The sequence below is a fragment of the Acomys minous genome (genome assembly GCF_964271855.1).
Source record: "Acomys minous genome assembly, chromosome: 10".
NCBI classification, from domain to species: Eukaryota; Metazoa; Chordata; class Mammalia; order Rodentia; family Muridae; genus Acomys; species Acomys minous.
Window position 1 is genome coordinate 29,711,588 of NC_140491.1, and position 12,126 is coordinate 29,723,713.

The 12,126-nt window shown below is 51.3% G+C and overlaps 1 protein-coding gene across 1 annotated transcript in view; it reads left to right on the plus strand.

Annotated features, from left to right (window-relative positions):
* The first annotated feature begins 3,078 nt into the window (after positions 1-3,078).
* Positions 3,079-12,126, plus strand: part of WDR1 (WD repeat domain 1) — a 34,992-nt gene continuing 25,944 nt past the window's right edge. Inside the window, exons 1-2 of the mRNA XM_084799822.1 lie at positions 3,079-3,278; positions 3,595-3,716. Of these exons, the coding sequence (XP_084655948.1) occupies positions 3,263-3,278; positions 3,595-3,716 (138 nt within the window). The 5' untranslated portion in view covers positions 3,079-3,262. The remainder of the gene's footprint in view (positions 3,279-3,594; positions 3,717-12,126) is intronic.

A 12,126-nucleotide genomic window follows, 5' to 3' on the forward strand; every position in this document is an offset into this window, starting at 1 on the left:
GATTGAAGGACTTCAATACTTTGATAGCTGGATCTTGGTAGGCAGCCTCAGGGGGAGGAAGTAGCCAAATAAGGCAATGGACCTTGGTGACTATCTTAAGGAATGTAATCTTATGGGTTTTAGCAAGGCAGAGGGAATGGGGGAGAAGGGCACGGCCTGCCAGAGCCGTGCTTGCCAAGGCTGGGCTAGCTAGAGGCCCTTCAAGCACGCTGACTGCAATGGATGATTCTATTCAGGGCAGAAACAAGTGTCTGAAATCAGCTCAGGTGACGTGAAACAGCCTGGAGCAGGGGGTTAGCACTAATAGGGTGGAGATGCATAGATTCAAGCTTAAGTGCTTTCACAAAGACTGGATTTGATGAAGGACTGAAAGTGGGGGGATGAGGGTAGGGGTGGGTAAGGTTTCAGCCATTACAGTATGAGGCTGGACCACTCACTAGTCAGTGTGGGCAAGGACATGCCAAAGAAGCCTGCGGTGAGGAGGGAAGGGAAGGCAGGGCATTCATCTCAGTTGGCCTGTGCCTCCAAACAACTAGCTGCCTGTAAGGACAGCCATGGAGACATCCGGGTACAAAGAGAAAGTGGGTTCAAGTGGCCAGGTTCATTTCTAGAGGCTGAAGTCACTGTACTGACACATTGAGGTCCCTACTAGCTTACATGCAGACTAGAACTGCCAGGAACAAGTTGGCTACACCTGGCTGTACTACCGTTTAAAGAAAACATCTGAGCTTGCCCAGCAGTAAGCCAAGAAACACTTGAATGCCCCTCTTACACTAACACCCGGAAAACTTGACACATGGCACACACTTTTTATGGTGAGTAAGCTGGAGCTTTAGTGTAACTTAAGCTGAAAAATACACCAGAGCCCAGATTCTGCTAGAGAGCTTGACACCAACAGTGTTTTGTAGGGTCGCGTTCACTGTCCATGTGGAAGCCTTAGACATACAGGACAGTCACCAGCCTGTCACCAGCCTGTAAAGAGCTTGAAGTTCTTGAAGCTGTAAGTTACCTCAGCTCACCGAACTGGGAACTTTAGTATGGTTTAGAAAGGTCATCTTTAAACTGTTATCTAAAACAAGTCTTTCTACTTAATCAGAAACTCCCAGCCTACACATTTAGGTTTAATAATAAGATATAAGGTAATAAGGTACTAGATGCCAGAAATTATGTTGTAGAGGAGTTTATTAGATGAGCATGGGGAGAGAAGGAAGGGGGGAAGGGGTACCCGAGAGAGAGAGAGGGAGAGAGAGAGAGAGAGAGAGAGAGAGAGAGAGAGAGAGAGAGAGAGAGAGAGAGGAGAGTAAGGTAAGAGGCAGGACTGTCCTTTTAAATAGCCCTGGGCAGGGCCACACCACCGTGGCACGTAAGCAATGACATCACAGCTAGACAGACTGAAGCAGAACCCTAACATACATGATCTTCTGCCCAGAATTCTAGGACAGATATCTTGCTGTTAACAGAAAATATCCCCAGCACATGCCTAGTACAGCGTTGGACCAGAGCCGTCTGGTAGTATGTCCCAAAATCAGGGAAAATGTTTTTCCTTTACACTGTTCAGTACAGTAGCTATAACAGACAGACTGTTTTAAGTCATAATTGTAGTTAAGCAGCCACATGTTGCTGGTGGACAGTTTGGTGGTTCTACATCAACATCACAGAGCCAATGGGGAGAGCAAGCTCAGACCCTATTTACAGTGGCAAGAAGGTTGCTGTTTAGAGGTTGGGGCAGGTGACTCATTGAGAAAGCAGTGACTGAGATCACCTAGGATCCCCAGACCAGCAATCCTGGCAAATAACAGGCATCACAGAGGGCAGGAGGTAGCATTCTCAGAATCTTAAGAATGTTGGATGTGGGGCTGGAGAGATGGCTCAGCGGTTAAGAGCACTGTCTGCTCTTTCAGAGGTCCTGAGTTCAATTCCCAACAACCATGTGGTGGTTCGCAACCATCTATAATAGGATCCAATGCCTTCTTCTGGTCTGCAGGTGTACATGCAGTTAGAGCACTGTATACATAATGAATAAGTCTTAAAAAAAAAAGGGGGGGGGTGGCCGGGCATGGTGGTGCATGCCTGTTATCCCAGCACTCAGGAAACCGAGGCAGGCAGATCTCTGAGTTTGAGGCCAACCTGGTCTACAAAGTGAGTCCAGGACAGCTAAGGTTACACAGAGAAAGCCTAAAAGCACCCCCCCCCCACACCCAATGCTGGTGTATCAAAGCACAAGAGAATAGGTACACAGGAAAATAGAAGACAGTTTAAAATTGGCAGAGGCGCCCACACAGGACCTAGAACACTTTTTTAAAAAAACGCTCTCTATGAAATTTGGAGCTCTTGCAGGGTATAAGTTCATCTGAACTACTAACTAAATATCAAGAATAGCTTATAGAGGAAAAGCTAAATTAGGCCAGAGAGAACACAGGGGGGCATCCAGGGGAACCGCGACGGGGGTTCAGTCTGGCCTGCAGAGTAATTAGCAAGACAAACCTGGCTCTGTCTTCTCATTTGACTTTTTCATCCATGGCAAATTCCTAAGCGCTCTCCCTTGAAAGACCATTTCCCAACTAGAGTTTCAGAGCTTTTCAAACTAGTAGCAGGAGGTCTCATTTTGCCTAGTGACTCATCGCGAGGCTCAGCAAATTCCAGGCTTTGCTTTCTTTTCCCCCCTCCACGAAGAGTTCCACCCTCACTTCCCCCAGCCCCGTTTGTTAGGAAATAAACCCCGCCGTCCAGGTCCAGAAAGCTCTTAATAAAGTTTCTGATTTAAAAAAGAGTTCCTAATCACATCGAGTGAAAAAAATTTTTTTAAGTTCAAGTCTTTTGCAAGCTGGGGAGCCAAGCTGAAAGAAAGATAGAGACCATCTGCTTAGCTAAAAAACCTAGCGATGCAGAGCTCAAAGGGAACCTCACGTCCCTCAACTACAGCCTTCCGCACCGCCTTTTTTACGGGTTGTGTCACGTCACTTCCGGGGCGGAGCCGTAAGCGGGGCGGAGCGATGTCCGCGCAGGCTCTCAGGGCTGCAGCCGCTGAGCCGAGCGCTTGACTATATATGGTCAAAGCTGGGGGCGAGCCGCGCCGGGGCCGCGCTTCCGGGTTGGGTCGTCCGCAGCGGCAGCGCGCAGTGCAGGCGCGAGCCGGCCTGGGAGCCCGGCCTCGGACCGCCCCCTCCGCGCCCGGCACGCCCGGCGCCGCCTTCCGCGCCGTCCCCGGGCACGGCCACTGCGAGGTCCCATTCGAGCGCGGCGCCGTAACAAGTGGGCGAGGATGCCGTACGAAATCAGTGAGTCCGTGGGCCTCCGTGTGCGGCCGCCGGCTCCTGGGGTCGGTGCGGGCAGGAGGGCGCGGCCGGGGTCGAGCACGGCTGCGGGGGTGCGGGCTTGGGAATCCCGGAGTGGGCGCTGTGAGCTGGGCCGGCCGAGTTGCGCGACCCCGGGGCCTGGCCGCCGCCGCAGACGACCAGGAAGTCCGCCGGCCGAGCCCACAGGCGGCAACAGGTGACCGGCCCGGGACCCCCGGCGCTAACGGCCAGAGACTCCCCGGGTCCCGTGATGCCCGGACTGCCCCTCATGCCCCGTGCGGCGTTTGTGTCTCCCCAGAGAAAGTGTTCGCCAGCCTCCCCCAGGTTGAGCGGGGCGTCTCCAAGATCCTCGGTGGAGACCCCAAGGGCGATCATTTCCTCTACACCAATGGCAAGTGCGTCATCCTGAGGAACATCGACGTGAGTACCCCGTGCCCAGCGGGGCCTGCTTCCGTCCCTGCCCTGAGATCTATCTTCAGAGTAGGGAATTCTTGCCCTTCCACCCCCTCAATTCGCAGCTGGTTGGCCTGGGGGGGGGCAGCCACGCCCCTTCTGCCCAGGAGCCACACCTTGGAGGCTCAGTGGACTAGATTAGACTGGACTGTTTCATCTGCCCCCCCCCCCCCCCCCCCGCCCCTTTGACTGGGAAACTGAGACTTGGATCAGTTCAGTCCTTAAGAGCCAAGGGCTGTGAGTCTGGTGCTGCTTGATCGTGGGGTGGTTGGTGATTGGTCCTCCCAGAGCCCAGTTTCCGCATTGGGGAAATGGAGATAGGGAGATGATCCTCCACTTCCCCTGGCTGGCTGGGCTGGCTGAATGAGCTGGTCGTGTGTCCTCATGCTGACTGGGCCTGGCATACATGGAGCACTTGGTAAATGGCCCTTCTGCTTAATCATCCTAATACCCTCGGCTTCCTGGTATGCCAGAGCCCAGGCCTACACACCCAGTCCTCTGAACTCCAACTTTTGTGGACTTGAGTCTCAGAGGAGAAACAGGAACTAGTGTATTCTATTGGATGGTTCTCTGCAGGTCACTTGCTGTCGTCCCCAGGCCAGCTTTTTTGGGGGAGGTCCGTGCAAATTCATGGTTTCCCTCCTGGTTGTTGAAATGAGTCAGTCTGCTGGGCCTCCTCTCCTCCAGGATGGTGGCTCAAATCTTGTCTCTCCTCCTCAGCCCTAAGGAATGGTATGGAGTGAAAGCTGGAGGTGGCAGCCTGGAGTTGGGGACACTTGATTACCATGCTTGGCAAAGGGCTGGTAGAGAGAAGTGTTGCTTGACTCGTCCACCAAGGCTGACACCTTCAGCTCCTGCATGTCAGGCGCATCACTGGTTGTCAGGTGAGGTGGCTCACAGACACGCCTGTCCTCCAACTGCCTCCCAGCTGGCTGAGGGCAGAACCCGGTTTCTTTGTAAAGAGAGGCTGCTACATGTTGGGCTGTGGTGGGGGCTGGCTGTGTCTCTGGAAGTTTGATTAAGCTAGCCAGTCATCAGCTCTGTGGTGGCTTCTGACCTCTGAGTGATTGCTGGGCACCTCAAATGAGGTGGAAGCTTGGGTATGAGCCTCCCTTGCTGGTTGCATGGATTCCTAGAAAGCTGACCCAGCCCCTGAGAACTGGGGAAGCCTTTTCTAGGCCTTAACCTAGTACTCACTCAGGTCATAAGATTTGGAGTAAGCAAATTAAAATGGAGATGTCCACAGTGGGACCTCTGTGGATTGACGAGTTTGCCCCCTGCACAGCCTCCCCAATCCACTTTGTCTCTATTCGCTGCCGGTTGGGAGAACTGCACTGAGTGGTCACCCTGGTGCCTGGCCAGCTTGTCCCTTGAATTAGCTGGCCCTGTGCTATCATAGGAGCAGGTGCACAGGGAAGCTGAAAGGGGAGGGTTCTCCTCCTGTGTGTGTACCCGTGCCAGTTCCTTCCCCTTAAGGCTTCCCTGTCCTCTCCTGAAGGTGCGGCCACTTCCCCATCCCACCCAGGTTAAGTTCCTGACAAACGGTGCTAATGCTGTTACTACATCTCTTTGTGTGCTGGATAGCATCAGGCACACACTAGTTTGCTGATGGGCTACCAGCCCTCAGAGATGGGTTGCAATTTTATTATGACAGTGTTGCTAGAGAAAATGAGGTGTGAAGTCTTAGGAACATTCAGGATGCAGGAAGAAGGATGGTCCAATAGGAATCCAAGTTCAGAAGTGCTAGCACCATATCATGAGAGGTCTGAATGTCTTACACACCTCTCACCGCCTAGGTGTCCTAGACCACCTTTGGGATTCTTGCATGGCCCTTTCCCCAGATCCAACCCTATCCCTCTAGTGTTGAGATACAAGAGCCAAGACTACTCAGAGTCAGACCCCCACAGCTGCCACGTCACATTTGATTATAGAGTCCTGCAGAATCTCACAGACATGCGCTGTTTGGCTCCCTCCCGTATCCGTGCACCACAGCTGCTGCCCTGAGGTGCCTGCTGGAGCAGTTCTGCTCAGCCTCCCATGTTCCACACTCAGCAGTGTTGCCCCAGGGCTCTTCCTCTGACCTTCCCTGCTCTGTCAGGTTCAGACTCCCCACATGCCACACGTCCGTCACACTCCTCTTAGGCTCTGCTGGTGGTATGTGGCCTTTGCCTAGAGACTCATTCTCCTGTGTCCACAAGGCTTGGGGCCTGCCATCTTTTACCCTCCCATTTAGAAATTCCCTCACTGGAGGAGGAGGGCCTTTCTTCCAAACAGCATTTCTGCCTCTGGCCTTGTGTCACTTTCTTCTGGCAGTACATGTGAACCAAGCAGCTGCTGTTGCTGTTCCTAATTGTTTGAGGATGTTCTCGCTTGCCTTTTCCTGTGTTATTCATATTTGTCCTTACACTGGATCACGTGACACACAGTATTCCACTGACCTCCTTGCACCTAATTTGTTTTCCTATTAGAGGGTTTCTTTGTATAGCCAAGGCTACATAAAATGCAGGCATAACATGCAAGGCACCATTTTGCTTTAAATTTTCTGGTACCCACATCTTGAATTTACACAAGAGTATTCTTGCCAGCCTCCTACTGTGCCTATGTCACCTGTTCTGTGACTGAACCATAGCTTTGTGAACCTGGTGTTTGGATAGCTGGCAGGAAAGGTGCTCTGTCTCTTCCCCATGCCCTGTTGCCACCCTTGAAGAGGAAACTCTCTTCAGGGTGAAAGCCTGTGGTGATGGAGGCCATCTGGAAGCTGGCATTTGAGAACTTTAGAACAATTCTATACTTGGAGGATGTGACCCCCCTAAATAGGGAGAGCGTCACGAGAGGGTGCTTGGTTCTTGGGTGGCAGAACTAAGGTATATACCTGGGGAACTAGGTTCTGTACAGTCAGGTCTCAGAGAGTGACACGCAGCAATTGGACTAATCGCTGTCTTGTCTCTGAACTGCCTAGAGGAGATTGAACTCAAACCAGTTTTCATTTGGCACCACCTGTTACCTGCCCACGCACACGGACCCTGTGTGGTCCCTGCAGGTGGGGGTGGGAGAAACAGGGCTTGAGGACTAATGGTCCCCTGTCCAAGTGCATGCCTGCTGAGTCGATACTGCATTTCCAGGACGGCTGTCAGCCAAGGGAGCACAAATTAAAGGGCCTGCTCAGAGCACACTCTCATGGAAATGAGTTCTGTGTAGCAGAACAGGGCAGGGTAGTGTGTTTGGCTACTTGGATAGCTGCTCAGTGTCCAAAGCCAGGAACTCCATTCCCTTCACCCCAAGACCACCTGGTGGATAAGGTGCTTCAACACAGGGCAGACAGGCAAGGGCTATAGGATCTGTGGGTATCATGTACATAAGCTAGAGTAGTGACTACAACAGCATGGATGAGGGAGAAGACTGGGCTAAGAAGACTGAAGATGACAGCTAAGCGCTCAGTGTGTTGCTCAGGCTACCTTCTGGCAGCCTAGCATTGTTCTTTTGTTTTTTGGAGGCAGGGTCTCTCTGTATAGCACTGGCTCTTCTGGAACTCACCTCTGTAGACCAGACCAGCCTTGAACTCAGAGAGCCACCTCTGCCTCTCAAGTGCTAGGGTTAAAGGCATGCACCGCCACTCACTGCCCAGCCCAGCATAATTCTTTTGTCTTTCTCTCCCCCCGTCCCCCCCAGAGCTGAGGACCGAACCGAGGGCCTTGCGCTTGCTAGACAAGCACCCTACCACTGAGCTAAATCCCCGACCCCAGCCCAGCATAGTTCTTAAGGCCACTGGAAGCATTCAAAGATATGTGACAGTGACAAGGTGACAGCTGCCCATGCAGTTTGAGACTTTAAAGCTTGAGGCCAGGAGGCCCGTAGGCAATCTGGAGATAAATACATTGCTCAGAGACTCGTCATTTAGGTAGTTGTCCACTGTTTCTGGATATTTCCAGTTCACATCCATTAAGCCAGGATGTTGTTTAGCTTAGCCCATAAACAGTAAGTTGAGACTTCTATTACTGTTTCCTGAGGGAGGGTGATTTTGTTCACCCGGTGAACACCCCGGTGTTTAAATATAGTGCATTTCATAGGTAGATGTTGCAGAACATTCTACAAATTACAGGACCATCCTGTAATAGAAATACCTACTCCAAAATGCCAGGAACAGTGGGTTCGAGAACATTGTGGCTAACAGTCTCACACACTGTATTAGCCGTTTTACAAGAATGGCGTGAGTGCTGTGAAGCATGAGGGAAGAGCCACTCAAGCTGGAGAGTTTCGTAAGGACAGCTGGAGACACCCTGGCACATGTGGGATCTCAGAGAGTGAACAAGAGTCGATTTCGACACAGTAGATGTGGGCAAAGTCTAGACAAGAAGCCTGTCTGTACTGCATGGTTTGGTGTGTGTCTTCTGGGAGGAGTAGGCAAGGAGATCATAGATCCCGTTAATGTAAAAGAAAGAAAAGAAAAAAAAGAAGCTAGTACTTGAGGCCAATGGAGAGGTACCTAGCCCTACTTTAGGCCTGGGCTCCTGAAGAGCTTTTCCTGCTTGGCTTCTGCCATCTCAGTGGAGAGTACTCCCTTGTGATGCTTCCTTCAGAAAAGATCCTGGTTTCCAGCTTTGATATTGAACTTGTTACTTCCTAAAAAGGCCCTGTCCCACCTCCGTAGCTATCTCCACCTTCAGTCTCACTCAGGGCATCTCTGGACTGTCGCTCCCTGTGAAGACTCTTCATCTCATTGTACCCCTTAATAAGTGGGTCAAATGTTGAGATTGAGCAGGAGGAGGAGTGGTTGTCATTGTTATCGTTGTCTTTGGGTACAGCCAGGTTGACTCACAGAGTATCTGCAGAAAGCTGTCTAGCTGTGCTTGTTCTCTCTGACGTCTTTCCTGCCTCTCTATTAGGTAGATGGAGCCATCTCCCAACAACTCATGCTTAGGCAGCTGCTGGGCAGGTAGGAGGAGGTACAGAAACAAGGTGGCAATGTCTTGATACAGTCCAAGGGTCACTGATGCTTTCAGGTCACACTAGACTACTCCTAGACCTGTAAGTGCACCCTACTCCTCTGAGGACCTGGCTCTCTCCAGCATGAGAGCCATGTACATGTCTGTCATCTGGGGTGAGCTCTAACTCCTGAGCTCAGGAACCAGACTAATGCTGATTGATACCAGCTATGATAGGAGAATGGGACCAAATGGAAGAATGAAGACTTATTCAGGTCCTGTCTTACCACAACTGCCTGGGTCACATCTAGTCACTTAGTGTTATTGTGCCTTAGCTTATTCAGCTAGGCATTAGGATATAACTCACATGTTCTTGCAGAGAGTGTCAATGGAAGGGTGTGCCCAGTGCCCATCATAGTAAAAACAGGTTCTTTAGGGTTGTGAGCCATATACACACGTCCTGCTTAAAGTGTGTGGTCCACTTAGTATAGAGGGTTGGTGAGGTGTACAAAAGGACGCACATCCCAAAATGTGGGTGTTGAGGGCATGCACCATGCGTTCTGAAGTTTTTAGTGTGATTTGTCAGAGAAGGCCAGGTGGACAAGATGCCCTTTGCTACATCTTGGACTAGGAATGGGGGGATTGAGAATTGGGAAGGAGGCACAGTCTAAATGGAAGCAGGGGGTTTTCAAGCAGTGATTTGTGGAGCACGGGCTGGTTGAGGAGTGGAACAGGGAAAGCACTTTGGACCATGGTGAACCGAGAGTTGTGGTACACAGCCAGTGAAGGTGTCTGGTGTGCTGTTTGGTTGCTGCCCAGTCATTGTGAGTGATTGGGGCAAGGGCTGGCACTATACTAAACAAGAGTGGCTCTGAGTGACCAGTTGGACTCCTCCAATTCTCTCTTTCAGCATAGTGTGGTCTGGGCTCAGCTTGGCCCAGGCATAAGGTTCGCTGTGGTGTGTGTCCTACATTGGAGCTGGGTTACTGCAGTAACATGAGGTTGTTGCTGGTGAACAGAGGGGCCCTGTACATTGTGTTTAGCACAGGCCTGCTCACAGCAGAATCTGCTCCTAGTCCCTGCCACCTCTCTACTGGGAGTACTTGGAACACAGTTCTCTTTCTGGAAGTGTGCCTCCATCCCACACAGATGAATGGTGGAGGCTCCCCAGTATTCTTCTCCATGGGCTCCAGGAGACCTTCAACAATTACATGGAGGCTCCTTTTGTGGCACTGACTGACATGGCTTAACAGTTTAGTTTACATGTCTCATCGGGTCCACCGTGGGCTGGTATAGTTGACCTAGACTTACCTCCTGTCATCCTAATCCCTCATTCTGAAGGCAGAGCACTCTGGAAGCTGCAGGGGCTATGCTACTTGCTGCTGCCCTCCCACACAAGATGTATTACTGGGAACTCCAGAAGAAAGGCCCGTGGTTCCAGGGCCCAGGATGGGCCAGCCGACGTCTAAGGCTGTGGATGAGATGGTAGAGGGATTGATTAAGTGGTTGTTGCTGACACCAGGTGCGACAGGAAGAACTGGGTTAAAACTGTGGTGGCCACAGATGAGAGTGTTCCAAGGTTTGTTAGGAACCTGGGAGGCCCCACAGAGTGTCCAATGGGATGAGGTAGCGCTTTCTGCTTTCTCCCAGGAATCCTATAGCCTCTGACCTGGTGGCTGGACCCTGACCTGATGCCTCTGGCAGTAGTAGTGTAAAAAGGAAGTCTAGAGTGAGGATGGCCACCATGTGGAGGTTGTTCTGAATGCTGACCCCAGCCCTAACTAGGACAGTGGCCCCTGCACACAGGTAACCATACCCCCAGGAGCCTGAAATTGGTTCTTCAAATAGACTGCTCACCCTAGGGAGGAAGCTGGGGAGAGGGTGCTTGCAGGATAGGGGTGAGGGTGTGTGTGATCACTCTGGGTGTCTTCTGGCCTGGACTGAGCCTCCTGCAGTGGGACACAGTAGCCTGGGGCAGGAAAGCCATCTTCCTGGCACTAGTAACTACTCCTGCTGTGATCCTAGGAGGGAGGGGGGAGGCTGCTGACTCAGATGCAAGTCATTATCTGTAATTTGGAGTCTTTTGACCCAGTTGTATTCAGAATACAAACGAAAGTGCGTGAGGAGAGAGTGAATGATTCATCCTGCTTAGGCGGGATTTGGTGCCTTTTGAGGTTTTACAAACCCTCTGCAGGCACCCTGACCATTTAGGGTCAGGAATGTTAGGAGCAGATCTTAGGCCTTTGGCCTCTACTTCTTCCTCCATTTTGGAGTGCCTTTTCCTGCTGACTTGCTTCCTACCCATGGAAGGCAGTGTAGTAAGTCACACAGTTTTATAGCTAATGCAGGGTTCACAGCCCACAAGAGGCTGTGTCAGCTGTAAGTAAGGGTGGGTATTTTGTCGGAACCAGCTCGCAGTGTGTCAGATGCCATGAAGGAAGGGGCTGGTCAGCATGTCAAGCTTGAGCTGATCTGAGCAAGAGAGGGGTTTGCCTCAGTGCTCAGTGACGTGCGCTGTAGTTGCAGGTGCACAGCTTGAGCTGACCAGTGCTATAATCACATCAACTCTCCCAGCACTCCAAAAAGCCCCCGGCCCCTACCAGGCATGCTACATCCATAGCAGTTCCTGAGCCACTATAATGGGGCCTACCATTCTAAAACTTGCTCCCAGTAACAGGAGTCAGCAGTGTGTGGTCCCTCCTGGTCTTCAGGCCTGGTCCGTTGGCGGGCCAGCTGGATAGTAGTTTGGTCAGTTCTGTGGTTGAACAGTGTTGTGCTGAGGGTGAATGGATGTACCACACCTAGTTTCTTCTGCTGATGGCCGTTGGGTTATGCTCAGGTTGAAGCCCTCTTCTTAAGTCTTCCCTTGTGGCCTTTTGTGGATACAGGGTTTGGTTTCCTCTAGTGACGTACTCCCAAGAATGGGATTGTTTCCTGAATGTGCGTTTAACTTGCTTTTCTTTTTCAATTTATTTTTATCATTGGCATGTGTGGTACATGTGTGGCAGTCAGGACAACTTTGGAGTCCGTTCTTGCCTGCCACCTTTATGTAGGCTCCAGGGATTGAACTCAGGTTGCTTTATCCATGGAGCTATCCTGCCATTCCACATGAAGTAATTACCAAGCTATTTTCCAACCGTGTCACTCTGCTTCCAACATCCCTCCATCCTCACTGACAGCTGCCTCTTTGTCTCATTGGTTCTTGTAGGTATGGTAGATATGCTATGTGAGAAAAAAAAAAAAAGACTGGTCAGTGGTCCATCCCTTTCCTGCCCGTGCCCCCCCTCCACTTCACACCATGTATTTAGCACATTATTTGCTAAGTGCTATGATGGCTCATGGGATGTCAAATGAAGCAGGTCAGAGAAATGTTAGAGGAGGACGGGCACATTAAGGGCTTGCAGGTATGCTGTGTGGAGAAATGGGGTGCCCAGCTTTCCATGCATCCCCCTTGG